This window comes from Nuphar pumila, chromosome 1, assembly GCF_984573655.1.
Source record: "Nuphar pumila chromosome 1, dmNupPumi1.hap1.1, whole genome shotgun sequence".
Taxonomy (NCBI): Eukaryota; Viridiplantae; Streptophyta; class Magnoliopsida; order Nymphaeales; family Nymphaeaceae; genus Nuphar; species Nuphar pumila.
This window is the reverse complement of record NC_143249.1, coordinates 162,939,024-162,954,944: the sequence shown is the minus strand read 5'-3', so window position 1 is coordinate 162,954,944 and position 15,921 is coordinate 162,939,024. Positions and strand designations below refer to the sequence as shown.

Below are 15,921 nucleotides of genomic sequence, written 5' to 3'. Positions count from 1 at the left end.
TTCTGAAAATATTTGTAGGCTTCGAATCGCTTTGCAACTACGGTGGAAGAAAATGATGCAAGGAAGGTGTGGCAGAAGGTGGCTGCCAATCGATTTGCAGACATGCTGCACACTATGAAGACTGCAGCAAAAAAAGCATCTGGCGTAGTAGATGATCCATTACTGTGGAAGGGCCATGGTCCTATTACTATCAGGAGAGATTACTGGGATGAAATGTGCGATATGTGGGTGGGAGATGCATTTAAAAATCGCTCTGCGAAGGCTTCACAAAATCGATCGAAGATGCCCGAAGCCCATCTACACACAGGTGGATCTAAGACATTTGGGAGCCACCTAAAGAAAATGGTAACTCATCAATATATAATATTAATTTTATAAGTATTGTTGCAAATTTGTGTACTAAATCTTTTGTCATTTAACTTCGCAAGAAGCAGAAAAAGGAGGCAGTGTACCATATAAGGATGTGTTTGTAGAAACACATAAACGGAAGACCACGGGAGTCTTCGTATCAGAGAAGGCGAGAACGACAACGGTATGTATTAATTCTATTAATAATCATTGCAATATATATGCAAGTCATCATAATGTTATCATTAATTATTAATGAATACTTTAAACATTATTTTGTAGGAGGCATATGAGCAATAGATGGTAGAGCGATATGGCGAAGACGCTACTCAGCATCCATCATTTGATCCTACAGCATGGGTGACTGCAGCAGGTGAACCCAAAAAAGGTCGCGTGTTCGGGTTTGGGAGTAATATGAACACTTCACCAGTTATTGGTTCTTCCAGTTACGGCTCACCGACTTCTTGCGCCGACATAAGCTCCAAGCAGCCGACTATTCTTTTCGGTGATGATGTACGCGAGATCATTAATGAATCACTGAATAACTACTTCCAATACACCGTCGCCCCCTTTCTCCGAAATGAGATCAAGGCCGCTGTTCAGGATAGGGGATCTTCGATTCCAGGTCCCTCTCAGGTATAATCACATATATAGTTTTTTTGACTATCTTAAAGCACATCTGAGCATGGTAGAATCACATATAGAGTTTTTCTAGATGCCTTAGAACACATATGAACATGCTATAATCACATATTCAATTTTTTTACTGCCTTAGCACACATATGAGCATGATAGAATCACATATAAAGTTGCTTTGCCTGCCTTAGAGCACATATGAGCATGCTATATTCACATATTCAATTTTTTTACTGCCTTAGCACACATACAAGCATGATCGAATCACATATATAGTTTTTTGCCTGCCTTAAAGCACATCTGAGCATGGTAGAATCACATATAGAGTTTTTTTATATGCCTTAGAACACATATGAACATGCTATAATCACATATTCAATTTTTTGACTGCCTTAGCACACATATGAGCATGATAGAATCACATATATATATATATATATATATATATATATATTTAACTTTTTGTCTGTCTTAGAGCACATATGAGCATGATAGAATCACATATAAAGTTTTTTTGATTGCATTAGAACACATAAGCATGCTATAATCACATATTCAGTTTTTTTACTGCCTAAGAACACATATGAGCATATTATAATCACATATTCTGTTTTTTGACTGCCTTAGCACACATATGAGCATGCTATAATAACATATAGAGTTTTTTAACTGCCTTAGAACACATATGAACATGTTATATATCATTTATGATAGAATCACATATAAAAATTTTGGCTTTGCCTGCCTTAGAGCACATATGAGCATGCTATATTCACATATTCAATTTTTTTACTTCCTTAGCACACATACGAGCATGATCGAATCACATATATAGTTTTTTGCCTGCCTTAAAGCACATCTGAGCATGGTAGAATCACATATAGAGTTTTTTTATATGCCTTAGAACACATATGAACATGCTATAATCACATATTCAATTTTTTGACTGCCTTAGCACACATATGAGCATGATAGAATCACATATAGAGTTTTTTTATTGCCTTAGATCACACATGAGCACATGATAGAATCACATATAGTGTGTAATTTATTTCATTATATTTTGTTTATCAATACTGATTGTTCTTTTCTTGTGTAGGCTGCTAGCGATAATCAGGGTAGTGGAGCTGAAGGGACAGATAAAGACAATGAACAAGAAGACGCACAAAATCTTGGCGATGATTAGAGGATTGTGTTGAAGAAGTTCTATTTTTTTTATTTTTCCTAATTGTAATTGTTGAATTGTAAATAATTAAACTTCTTAGTTTTAAGGTGGAACGATTAATTATTATAGATACTTGTTATATGAATTTTTTTGTGTGGTTTGTTTTTTATTTACAGGAAATATAAATTGTACAGGAAATATAAATTGTACAGTTCTCGATAATTAATTTTTAAATAAATTTTTTTTTATTTTTTTTCGTTTTTGCGACGGATTAGCGACGGATGATTCCGTCGCTATTCATATTAATCTAGCGACGGCTTAGCGACGGAATTAAATCCGTCGCCACTCCTGGTCGCCGTTTAGTACCGGCGGATTGGCGACGGAATATAGCGCTCGTTATTCCGTCGCAATTAGCGATGGACTTGGCGACGGAATAATTCCGTCGCCAGTTAGCGTCGAAATATTCGCGACGTAAGCATATTGTCGCCGCGTTGTCGCTAATCCGTCGCTAACCATGTTAGCGACGGATTAGCGACGGAATGTGGTCGTTGCTAATCTACTGCTTTGTTGTAGTGATGGCATGCCCTCTTCTGGAATGGTGGTTGATTGTGTGCCATAAGGTGGCACATAGGTGGATGATTGTGTGTCATAGGTGGCTTATTGTGTGGCATAGGGTGGCACATTAATGGCAGCTTTAACTTTTCTCTCCTTTAAGTTGGTGCATCAATATCAACGGTAGCCAAAATAAAATGTACCTAAGTTGATCCTCTCTTTGCACAGATGTAGTAGTAATGAGTTTAGCTTGAACCTTTTCTCTGACAAAATAACAGTCGATCTCATTATGTTTGGTGCGCTCATGAAAAGCAAGACTTACGGCAATGTGAATGATGGTTTGATTGTCACACTCCATCTTCATTGGCGCACTAACACCTAATCCTGCGTCAGTGAATAGTGTCCTTAAACAAATAAGTTCATACATAGTAGAGGTCATATCACGATATTCAGCTTGCTTTTTTCTTTTTCAGGTTACGAGGTTTCCTCCGACTAAGGTACAATACCTAGTGGTAGATCTATCTGATGGGTTGCTTTCTAAGTTGACATTTGTGGATCCTTCAAATTTTTCATTAATGATCCCTTTCTTGGTGATGATTTTAAGTACCTCTTGATTCAGTCAATTGCTTCTGTATGTGGTCTTTTGGGATACATGAATTGGCTTACAGTATCACTATAAGATAAATCAATTTTCCTACCCACCTTTAAAACATTCTCAATAGGTTCACCATTATCTTTCTCAATTTTATTATTTGGATCAATGGGAGTATCAACCTGTTTGCATCCAAGCTTTCCAGTTTCTTTTGAAACATTTAGAGTACTTTTTTTTGGGATAGGAAGGTGCCTTTTTTTAATGAGAAACTTCGATCTAAGGCAATATGTTATCTTACCTAAGTCTTTGATTCCAAACTCATGCTGAAGATGATGTTTCATGATCCGTAATAATAATATCATCAACATAAATTAATATCAACATTATCCTAGATGTATCTTTTTTTATAAACAATAAGTTAATGATAACTATGCTTTTCTGAATCCAAATGTAAGGCTTCACTTAACTTAGCAAATCATGCTTCAGGACATTGTTTGGGACCATAGATAGACTTATTTAGTTTGCATACTAATTTTTTAGTTTTTTTCTTCTAGACAACAGGTGAAAGTTTCATATATACTTCATTGAAAGAAAGCATTTTTTATATCTAATTGAATTAATGGCCATTTTTTGTTGGTGCCAATTGATAAGAAGACTCAGATAGTGTTCATTTTAACAACTACAACAAAGGTGTCATGATAAAGGTGCTCGCTTGAGTTTCCCTCTTGTAGTTATGCTTCACTAATTATAGAGATGGAGTCATTTGATTCCTTTTCGGTAGACTCTTGAGTAACCAATTCAACCATCACTAGGTGGTTCTCCCACTCATAATTTGGATCAATAATTATGACTTTTTGTTTCTTGTCCATCAAGAATCCTTACATTGAGAACAATTCTCAACTCTCTTATTCATATTCATGCAGAGAGACCACGTATTTATACTAGAGTAGTAATAACACTTGGTGGATGACTGCAAACCAAGTGATCAAAAAGAGGTAGCTGTAGTGTGGGCTACATGGTAGGCTGCAGTAAAGTCATTATCCTTTTTTCAATCTTCGTGGACATGGCATGCATGCTTTGGCATGCCTTCTTCTAAAATGGTGGTTGATCGTGTTCAGGCTGGAGCATAAATCTAAAACTTGGGCACAAACACACTATAATATATATATAATAATAATATATTTTAAAAAATCAAATGATTATTGTGAAGCTTAGTTTTGTTAATTATGCATATGACACAATTAATGACGAGCGTTGTTTATCTAGTGTTGTAAAACATTTCGATAAATGAAGTCCCAAGTTCACACCAAAGTGTGCAATATCAATTTAATGTTTACATTGTAAAAATATTTGAATGGGCAAACAACCTCCATAAAAGTATAGCTATATGAAACCATGCAAAGAAAAAAAAACTAAAATCATAACAAAAATAAACACACAGTCATGAATATTACTAAATGAAAAACACAAAGAAAACACTAAAATCCTAATAGAAATAAAAAATAAAATCAATATTATTGCTAATTGAAAAGAAAAAATAATGTTGAAAAAATAATAACCTTAATTAGACATTCATGTCATTTGAGACAATGCAAATCAAAACCCCAAATCCTAACAAAAGTCATAGATCTCTCATATATGCTAATTTATTAAAAAACCTTAATATTCTAACCAAAGCCAAGCACTCATTATTGATGGTTTATGATTAACGCTAATTGAAAAAAAAAATCACATAAAACCCCAAAACCATATTTAAACATTTATGTCATAAAAGGAACAAATCAAAACCATAATTTCTACAAACATCATAAACTATGCATTTATGTTAATTGATAAAAAAACCTCTAATATTCTAACCAAAATCAAATCACATAATATTAATTGATTCTTGCCTAATGCTAATTTAAAAAAGAAGAGAAAAACCTTAAAATACTAACTAAACATTTGTCATTTAAAAAAAATCAAATCAAAACCCTAAATCCTAACAAACATCATACATAGATATGCTAGTAGATAAAAAAAGCCTAAGTAAATATTTATGTCAGTTTTTTGAAGAAAAATATTTGTCATTTGAAAAACTAAAATAAAAAATATAAATGTCAAAAAATCAAACATTTAAGGGTTTGATGACCAAAATCAAACACTCATTAATGAAATAATGATTACTGATAATTGAAAATAAAAATAGCAAAAAAACCCTAAAACCTTAATCAAATATTCACATCATTTGAAAAAACACCCAAATTGTTACTCCTAAATCCTAAAGTAAATTATAGATTTATGCTAATTGAAAAAACAAACAAAACCAATATTCTAACCAAAATCAAGCATTTATTATTCATGCTTAATACTAATTGGAAAAAAAAAACTAAACAAACTTTCATGCTATCAAAAAAATTAAATCAAATACCTAAACCCTAATAAACATTAAACATTATGCTAATTGAAAAAAAACAAAACTCCTAAGATCAAAACCTTATAAAAAATTCATCCATATCAATGGAGTACTTAAAAAAATAGAAACAACCAAGAAGAAGACCCGACCACCAAGCCACCGGGGCGTACATCCGAGAAGGCATTGGATGTCGAACAGCCAGAGGCAGCTAGAGAGAGAGAGAGAGAGAGAGAGAGAGAGAGAGAGAGAGAGAGAGAGAGGAATCGGGGTCGGGAGAGGGAGGACGCGCTGAAAGTATTTGGGCAAGGCAGGTGGAAAACAACTTGACCTTTCAAAGGGTTAGGGTGGGCATGACACCCAGTCCCAACCTTTGACATGGTCAGGGTGGGCATTGCCCACCTTGACTGTCACCCTCTAATGGAGAAATTTCTGACTAAGGGTAGGCACGTGCCCACACTGACCCTAACCTGGCACGGCCCTGATTGTGTGTTATAGGATGACACTTGAGTTGATGATTGTGTGTCATAAGGTGTTCATTTTGTGCCTGAGGTGGTACATTAATATCAGCTTTAACAAGGCTTCCCATGTGATGTAAAATATGTTTATATTTCTCACTTGATGTAAAACAAGTTTTTCATGCATTTTTAGAAGTGTTTTCCAAGTTCTAGAAATGTGAGGTTTCCAATTTCTAAAGCAGTTTTCTATGAAACTACTTTTCCACATGCAAGTGCGAGTTTTCAGTAACCCTAGTTTACTTAAAAAAGTAGATTAAGAAAACATAAAAAACCAATAAAACATAAATTTTCAAAAATATTATCCAAAAAGTGAAAATACATATATGATGTTATGTTGACTTAGAGGCTTGATGAAATTTTAAAATATGAATTCATATTTAAAAAATATAATCGCAATTAACAAACAAATATCATAATGATCACAAAATATTAAAAAATGATTTGGACTTATTTTCAATAAATTAATGAAGTGCCCATTCGATTCTAATCGATCGATTCAAGTCAATTTGGTTAGATTTTTACAACATTAGTGGATGCCAACGAGTCGGATATTTATCCAACATCTAACCCAAATCTAAATCTGATTAGTGGGATACGGTAGTCAAAATTGGATATGATTAGCAATCGGATCTGAATTCAGTATTGAGTTTTGCACATGAATCCAACAAGATCTGAATCCAAATACATGTAAAAATGTTGAGTTTTAAGCTAATGGAGTCCAAATCTGATTTTAGATGATCCCATCCGACTCAGAATCCCAATTCAAATCCGATTAAGTCAAGACACGGTATTGCCCAGATTCGACCCGTTTACATGCCTGTGAAGGGCACAAGTAAAATTCCTCCGGGGAGTGGTGTCCAAGTTTTTGGCCTTTGAGGCAAAATCAGCTAAACCACTGGACCCGTTCCATTTGTCGTCCTGCGTCTTTTCCTGCAAAAAAAGATGTCCTCAGCTCCCATTCTGAACGCCGTTTTTCCGACGATCGCCAGGAACAAGGAAACTTTTTCCCGGGAATCCAAATCCGAACTCGCGAGCGCTCGTCGGAAGAAGGAATCCAAACGCCACGAGCCCCTTCCTCGGAGGAATCGCTCCGAAAGATCGGGTTTCGTCGCGCGTCCTGAACCGACGTTTTCCGTCGGAGCGGCGATTCCCGCATTCTCCGATCTCAGGTTTGCCAGGAATTCTCGGATTGCCTTTGCCCTCGTTTTCCATGGAATTGGTTTCCCGGCGAGCTACAATCGCTGTGCGGATTATTTCCCTGTTTGTTTCCCTCTCATCGTTATCTCTGTGCGCTTTAAGAAAAAGATACGGACGCTCCTCTCCTCGCTCAGGGACACGGAATTCGGAATACGACACGATACGGGACACGTCAGTGGTTTTTGTTGTATCTAATCAAAGCACGTTTTTTATATATTAACGCAATAAAACTACTTTCCGATCAATTCAAAATTTAATGAAAAAAAATCTGTGGTATCGGGTACCATCTGTCAAAAAACGTGCAAAGTTGTGCTCGTATCGGATCTCGTGTCATAGCGTCTGTGACATGTTGAAATGGGTGATATACGAATTCATAGCCGTGTTGCTTCCAGTCGATTTTGTAGGTGGTCGAATTCTTCTGTGTTATGGTAGACGTGGACCGCCGGAGTCGCTGCTTTGTCTCTCTTCAATCCGGTGTTCTCTGCAAATGCCCATCATTTGTTGAGATACCCTTGTGAAGATGTTGCTCATTACTATTCAGAAATAGAGAATGCACAAGGTGCTGCATTGATGCAACAACTGAACCTCGTTGTCTCTGGGCACCAACCTTTATCTTACAAAGAGGTGCTAATTGGGTTCTACAAGATGTTGGTCTTTGTATTTATTGCTGATGCAGTTAGATATTATGAATTTTAAAGAAGCAGAAAAAACATAGTTCCATGGATTTTTTTCTTTTTGTTTTTTACATTAAGTGAAAAATGTGTTTATATGCAAATTCCTACTTGAATTGTGTTACAGAAAATTGGAATGAATTGTTGAACTGGTTTTGGACAGGTTTGGGATGCACTCAAGATTCTTGATGCAGCTGATGTGGAGAACCCGGAAGCCTCCTCAGACATGTATGCAATCCTTCATTATGTAATGTAACTCCATTGGTTTTTGGCACTTATGTTTTGTGCCATGTGCGTTTTTTGCTTGAGAGAAGAAATGCTGGTCCAATGAGTGCCACTCTTTTGATTTTGTTTTCTTTTGCCACGCGCAGAGTTGAAATCTATTCCTTGAGGGCTGTCCTAAAGTCTTTGGCAGGGAAACCTGAAGGATGGAACAGTTAGTGATTCATTTTTTGAGAGAACAGTTTGGGATTCATATTGCATAGACATTTCCATTTTCGCGCTCAGTTCTTTTTTATCTGTTGACGCCCATCTTTATTTGGTAACATGTTTGAGATCTTGTTGCTGAACATTGACTTTAGTGCTGTTGATCTTTTAGGCTTGAGCTGTGCAGTGCTAGCCCAAGAGATGAATGATTCAAAACAATGTGTTTTGTTAAACTTGTTTTTTATTCACTAGCAATTCATGTTTCGGTTAGTTCGTGGCTTTAACCATTCACATAACATGCTTTAACAGGCTTCCAGTTACAGAAGGATGTTCCTCTTAAGAAACTTATCCAAGCTGAAGATCCTTTCGTCACAGATCTTTTAGTTATATCTGAGAATTTTTAGATGCTCAAGAGGTGGTTGAAAATACGTTTGGACTTCAAAACATGAAATGTCATAAACAAGTTTGGTTTTCTTTGGTATTGGAGCTATGTTGACCAAAGAGCTATAACACATAAACATACCACACAGATAGAAGACATGAAAAGGGGCAGAATTAGTATGATACAAGAGTTTGTAAATCTATGACATGTAGACATGGGCATGCATCATGCATGTGTATATGTATGTATATACTCATTATCAACATGTACATGCACAATTCTTAGTCAAGGAATAAAGCATTAACATCATTTTAAGTGACATTTCTTGACAACTTAAGCCACCATAATCAGATTAACAATTGAAATGCATGTGATCAATGAGACATTTTAAAAGAAACAGTTAACTATAGAATACAATATCAAGTTCGTTAACAAAAGGATGTACAGTGTTTGATCATGTCCAACATAGTTTGACTCTGTAAAATGTCATGGTGTGTCGAGTGTCATGTAGACCATGAGGCACACTCAGGTGAATTGTCTGTATGACATAGCCAAAAAGATTTAAGAGCTGAGAGGTGATACGTTCAGTCAAAACATTCTTTGTTTTAACTTTTAACCAATGGTTTAACTGTTTTCCTGAAATTAGTAGCTTAGTGAATCTAGAAAAAGCTACTGTGAAATTTGTAGTTTAGTGAATCTAGAAAAAGCAACATGAGACGATCTTCACTCCAACACAACCACCAAGGTAACAACAACAGACTACGGTGCATCCACCACCACTTGCATAAAATACAAAGAGAATAAAAGAAAAAAGAAGAGAGTGGCTTGAGCATGATATCCAATAGCTATTATTCAAACAAAACATCATGCCTATAATAATACGACCAGCCATACAATAGGGTTGCCGTGGTGGTTTCTCTAAGATACAAGTTACAACTTGCTGAAGAGAAGATTATTTCTGGATTTAAGAACCTCATTCTATTCCTCCGGTACTTTCTGTGTGTGGCAGACTGCATAAACATCCTTTTGCTTAAAGTTTGTAACTTGAGATGCATTCTATAATGCAACGAACATACAACTCAGTGGCTAAGGGCACTATTCACACCATGCATGTGTGCAATCAGCAGACTTAGATACGCTCAACAATTTAAGAGAAAATATATGGTGGTTTTGTAACATGCTTTTGTAGGACCTACCCAAATGTCAGATCTAACCATACAGATGTATTTACCATGTTGGGAGGTTTTATCATGTCAAATACAACATGATTAAATCGCTGAGATGGTAAAAAGTCAAAACACAATTTATGAAGATAAAGGTAGGTTGAAAAGTGGAATAAAGCATCATGTTGGAGTCAATCGTAACACATGAAAATAGTTAGTTGAGCATGCTAGGCATAAACCAAAGGTTAGATTCTGCTTTTTTGAGATTAGATCTATGTAAATCAAGTTTGTACTATCACAAGTTATGGTGGTTCAGTACCACAATAGAAGCACCCTAATTTAATGCCAAAGGCTGACTTTCTTTCACATGAGATGCCAGTATTCTGGCTTTCACTCATATCACCTTTTTGTGTAGATGTGCTTGATATTTGTTCTGAGTGCTTCTTTGTGATACAAAGCCACTACTGAAGTGTGAGATTGAAAACTTTTTCTTCTTTTTCTTTTTATATCTTTAATTCCTAACTGTAAGAATTTTAATAGTCTATTTTTCCCTGTTTCAGGGGAACATCTATGGCCTCGTTCTTATGGGCTAATTAATGGTCCTTCATTGACTGACCTGCACAATTTGCATCCAGCAGATGTGAATGGTTAGATGCCACTTACATGTCTTATGTATTTTTAGGAGCTCAATGGTGGGCAATTATCACGAGAGGATAACCTTTATCATCTTATCATTTTTACATTCATGTTGATGTCTAAAATAAAACTTACTATTTTATATTTTTAAACTCAGCCATATGTTCAATTCACTTTCTCTTTTATTTTTTTTATATTAACATTTCAGATGCCTTCTTCTACGAAAAAAAAGCCAAAGTTCTCCTTTCATTAGTCTTTTGTGGCTAGTTTTGTCAACAAATGTATGCACTTTTTTGTTTGCACTGTTCCTTCTTTTTATTTTGTATTAGATTGCCTTTTTTTGGAAAAAAACATTCTCTTTTTTCAACTTTGTTTCATATTTGTATTGATGATTTGATAAAACCAGATAAGTTTCCTTTTGGCATGCTCACCAAATAAAATTTGTGTATGTGATAGCATCAATTCTTTTGTATCTATCATGAACTCAAGTCTTTCTCTTCTATAATTTCCTCATTAGAAACTCTCTCTCTCTTTTCTGTTTATTAACACTTATTGAGGTTAAATATATAAGAAATCAAACCAAATTCATTTCTCAATGTATTCACTGATATCCATTAATACCAATAAGTTGAAGCACTAGTGTTATTTCTGCAGTTAATTCATCAAGGGGAAACAAGTTTTATGGAGAATGCATTCAAGAAGATCATTCCTGTTTGAGACCAGCAAATAGAGAAGCCGCTCCTGATACAGAAGCAGACAAGGATAGGTGGTCACCGCCATGGCAGGTTCTTTATAGTAATATATATCTTTGGTCTTCTTGACGACTTCTATTCCGATGACCTAGATATTATAAATTGAGACCTTGTTCTGTCTTGGCTCAGCTTTAAAGAGATGATGATCTGATGTCAGTGGAAAGCTTATTTGAGATGCTATATAATTGATCAATGTTTTGTCTACCAAAAAAGTATAAGTGATTAATGTTTTGCATCGCTAAAGATATTCTGAATGACCTTAAATTTATTAATTATAACCATAAAAGACAGAAAATTTTCAGTTAAACTAAATGCATGATGTACAGGTCCGTGGTGATATAGCAAGGTCACTAATGTACATGGCGGTGCGTTACGGACTTCATCAACCTATTGGAAACCCAAACCTTCAACTTTCTGATTCACCGAGCATTGGTAAGTGACTTCCTTTTGGTTAAAAAATATTCAGGTTCTGAGTCGAATATCTAAAAATGATTTCTTAACAAGCATTTTGATATGGTACTTTTGCAAGTTTGCTATGATTTTGATACTTAGTACCGACCAAAGAGAAGGAAGTCTGCTATGATCTGGTACTTGGTACTAATTGAATAGAACAACTTTAATGCCCCCCAAAGTACCAGTGATGTATTATCTGCCAGCTTTTTCTGTTTTGAGCAGTAAGCCTGGAATTATTTGGGAAGTCTGTCATGAGTTGAATTGCAAATTTTTTATGTGGATCTACATGTTGATTGGATCTGGTAGATGCATGATTTTGGTACTCCCAGTCAAGCTTCTGGTTCTATCGTCTATTGAAATTTGTCATATCTAGTTGCCCCTATCTACTTGTTTTATTTTCTATAGATTATGCAAACATGGGCCTTCTTTCTTCATTACTCAAGTGGAACGAAGCAGATCCTCCATCAAGGTCCGAGAAGTTGCGAAATGACAGGATCTGCAGTCTTTACCAGCATAATAGGAACCCTTTCATTGATCATCCTGAATATGCAAACATGATATGGAAGAATCCTGCAGGGACAAATTCTGTTGTTGTTGGTAATTACTCCCCATTGAAGGCATGGATAAACGAATTTCACTACAGCAACAAAGGAAAAGACCTAAATCAGGTTAGTCTATTGTGGAAACAATAAGGTAGTTCGAATTATAATGACCTTTTGCGTACTTGAATTATCACTTACACATACGTTATGGTTAGCATGGCATCTTCCGGATGGTTCATTTTGATCATTATGAACCAAAAAACTAATTATTAACGTGTACGAGTGAAAGGCCCATCTATTGCTGCTCTGGCCTTTGATTCTGGAATCGGAGCTCAAGGCGTTCTCTTGTTCCCCAACCTACTCAACAGGTTGCATAATGAGTTTTTCTTGTGGATGTGCAATGTGATGATCTTCAAAACTATTTCATCCAAGGAACTGTTAACTCAGTCAAGTGGACTCAGTCTTCCACCTTGGAAGTTCCAACTTGATCAATGTTTCCAATTTACTCTTTGACTGGACCATCTCATGCTGTTTGCCATGAATCCCATGTTAGACTTTCTGTATATCATGTTGATTAGCCCAATTATGTAGCATGTCTAAAAACCATGTTTCCTGACAGGTTTTCCTTTGTTCTACAGTTTGTTGAAATTGTTGTTAGATCACTGGTGGATGCTGCTGATCTGAAGCTGGTGCTTTATAATGGAGCTAATGGAAAGATGTACATGTCAATGCCACTGACAGATAAAGCTTTCAACATAACCCGTGATGGATCTGAATTTTTAATCTACACTGCCTCCCTCAGCCTTCAGAATGGTCCTGCTGATGGAATAGCACTGGTTTTGCACGGATATGATGGAAACTATGAGGTTGTCCAATTTCTTTCCTATGAGGGTGTAATGAAAGCAGTTGATGGACCTGCTTCAGGTTCTCAATCTTTGGATATAGGGGTCAGAGAAACAGAAGACTCATCTGAGTTAGGTTCATTGGGCTTGACAGGAAATGGTTTAAGGAATTTTAGGTGGAAAAGGTTTGCGACCAAAGCATCACCTGGCAGAGTGAACCCAGGTCAGGACCTTCAAGAGCCATAAGCTGAAGATCATCAAATGCGTAAGTTGTCTCATCGCATATAAGCAACATAATGGATGCATCATTCTTTACACCCCACAAGCAAATTGTGTATTGCTTTCTTGTTCACTGCCTTACTTCAAGATGGATGGATCTCAAACTACTACCCCTAAACCATGTTGAGCTTAACACATTGGATCCCAGCAGATCAGATTTTGTTCCTGCAGCATGACTTTTAAACATCTTTGTTATCCAATTGTAACACTCCGATCAGGGACCTTTGGAATCCGGGTTCTCGAGTATTACTTCCCAGAGAGAAATACCAAAGTAGCGCACAAAACATGGCACCAATTTTTTTTCTAAATAAACTATCATCAATTAATTTAAAAAAATAAATCTTATATAAGCCACAAGGCTATATCATCCAAATGAGGCATCGCCTCTCAAATTCAATAAATAAAAAAAGAAAGGGAAACTGCTCTGTCGGAAGACGAAGTCACTTACATCCTGAAGAAGGTTGGCAACGTTCTAACACCAACTTGTCTTTCAAAGTCAATTGAAACCTACCGTTGTAATAATTAAAAAGGGTAAGTCTACAATTCAATAAGAAATAAATTACAAGCAAAATAAACTCAGGTTTATAACTGTAGTGGGCTCTAAGCCTCTAGCCTTATTTTAGTTTTTGATCACACAATACACACATGTTTGTGTTTTCTAAATCCTCTCGGTTTCTTATTCGATTTTCACAAGTTAACATTTTCTCGATGCTAATCACTATTTACTTTGGCTATATCGATAATAGCCTACTCTGGGCATAACAACCCGTGTAGATTATCTCAATTTTATGGTGTTTGTCGGATTATGAACAACTCTTTCTGTCTTTGTCCACTGTAGTGTAGGACCCCCGGTAGCGAACCGGCAAGTCAGTAAGTAGAGTTATGCCTGCTTCAATGTTCGTGGCTCATGGTACATCTTAATCTTATTCTAGAGTCTCAAATCTCTTGATGAAACCATGATCTCCTAGGACATATAAACATGCATCTCATACATTTTCACATGAACTCTCTCTCTCTCTCTCTCTCTCTCTCTCTCTCTCTATATGAAACCATAATCTCCTAGGACATATAAACATGCATCTCATACATTTAACTCAGCCTGTGTATAACTGTTTAGTTATACACTATCGGTCCCATGCCCGGATAAAGGAGGAGGGTTGCGGTAGGCCAGTGACAACGAGCATAAAAACTTAGTCATACCCTATGAATATGAACCAATTTGAGAATTTCGTTGGGGCGTTCCCTACTGAGCGACGCGTTGTACTCTATAGGCCTGGAGGCAGTGATAAATGGGCAAGGGTTGCTAGGTCGTCGCCCAGAAGCGACGCGTCACACCGACGCCCGGGTGTGGTGTCAAATAAGCAAGGGTTCCCTCACTTTGTTGGACGGGTGGGGGTAAAGAAGTTAGTCCAAGACTATAAAATTAGGTTAGCCACTTGGAACATAGGGTCTTTAACTGGTAAGTTGGTAGAGTTAGTAGATGTTATGTGTAGGAGAAATATTGATATTTTATGTCTACAAGAGACCAAATGGGTAGGTGAGAAAGCAAAAGTGATAGAACCTTGGGGATATAAGATTTGGTATACATGAATAAATAGGAATAGGGATGGAGTAAGGATTGTTATGAGTCGTGAGTTTATAGATAATGTAGTTGAGGTCCGTAGGAAGGGTGATAGAATTTTACTTATTAAATTAATATTAGGTATAGATATTATTATTATTATTAGTGTTTATGCACCTCAAGTGGGTTTAAATAATTCTATTAAGCATCAATTTTGGAAAGATTTAGATGGAGTAGTACAAGGGATATCTTATAGAGAAAAACTTTTCATCGGCGGTGACCTTAATGAACATGTAGGCATTAGTAGGGATGGATTTGAGAGTATCCATGGAGGCTATTGTATAAGAGAAAGAAACGATTTTAAATTTTGGTTTGTCCTATGACATGATATTAGCAAACACTTGGTTTAGGAAGAGGGAGTCTCACCTAGTAACATTTAAAAGTGGGGTTAATACGAGCCAGATAGATTTTTTCCTACTTAGAAAGAGAGATAGGGGTTGTTGCATCGATTGTAATGAAATTCCACTAGAGGGAGGGTGAATAGTGAAATACGATAAAGATCGATAAAATAAAATAATCAGGCAATAAGGCACAACACATAAAACACAAAATTTATACTAATTCGGTCAATACCCAGACCTACATCCAGTCCCCAAGCAAACTACTTGAGCTTTCCACTATAACATCCGAGTCACCGGATAAATAGTACAACACCCTCTTCCTCAGAGGTCTTCTTCTCTCAACAGAGAAGGGGCACACCCTCTTCCACAGAGGTCTTCTTCTCTCAACAGAGAAGGACAACACCCTCTTTCAC

General features: G+C 36.3%; 2 protein-coding genes across 2 annotated transcripts; both read left to right on the top strand.

The window, feature by feature from the left end:
• Positions 1–7,042: 7,042 nt before the first annotated feature.
• LOC149851179 (uncharacterized) lies at positions 7,043–11,673 on the top strand. Its single transcript, XM_090013917.1, has 6 exons — positions 7,043–7,372; positions 7,793–8,024; positions 8,235–8,299; positions 8,443–8,507; positions 10,603–10,689; positions 11,333–11,673. The coding sequence occupies exons 2-6, from the start codon at positions 7,971–7,973 to the stop codon at positions 11,497–11,499; spliced, it is 438 nt and encodes a 145-aa protein (XP_089870043.1). The 5' UTR covers positions 7,043–7,372; positions 7,793–7,970; the 3' UTR covers positions 11,500–11,673.
• A 68-nt stretch (positions 11,674–11,741) lies between these two features.
• Positions 11,742–13,858, top strand: LOC149851178 (uncharacterized). Its single transcript, XM_090007886.1, has 3 exons — positions 11,742–11,862; positions 12,289–12,551; positions 13,064–13,858. Exons 1-3 carry the CDS (start codon positions 11,742–11,744, stop codon positions 13,511–13,513), a joined length of 834 nt encoding a protein of 277 aa, XP_089864012.1. The 3' UTR covers positions 13,514–13,858.
• The last annotated feature ends 2,063 nt before the right edge of the window (positions 13,859–15,921 follow it).

What these genes read in the sequence shown, in the direction of transcription:
- LOC149851179 (XM_090013917.1), top strand. Translation starts at nt 7,971, where the DNA reads ATGCAACAACTGAACCTCGTTGTCTCTGGGCACCAACCTTTATCTTAC. An exon ending in CCGGAAGCCTCCTCAGACAT is followed by an intron (nt 8,300 to 8,442) that starts GTATGCAATCCT and finishes TGCCACGCGCAG; the next exon opens with AGTTGAAATCTATTCCTTGA. An exon ending in GCATCCAGCAGATGTGAATG is followed by an intron (nt 10,690 to 11,332) that starts GTTAGATGCCAC and finishes TTATTTCTGCAG; the next exon opens with TTAATTCATCAAGGGGAAAC.
- LOC149851178 (XM_090007886.1), top strand. Translation starts at nt 11,742, where the DNA reads ATGCATGATGTACAGGTCCGTGGTGATATAGCAAGGTCACTAATGTAC. An exon ending in TTCTGATTCACCGAGCATTG is followed by an intron (nt 11,863 to 12,288) that starts GTAAGTGACTTC and finishes TATTTTCTATAG; the next exon opens with ATTATGCAAACATGGGCCTT. An exon ending in AAGGAAAAGACCTAAATCAG is followed by an intron (nt 12,552 to 13,063) that starts GTTAGTCTATTG and finishes TTTGTTCTACAG; the next exon opens with TTTGTTGAAATTGTTGTTAG.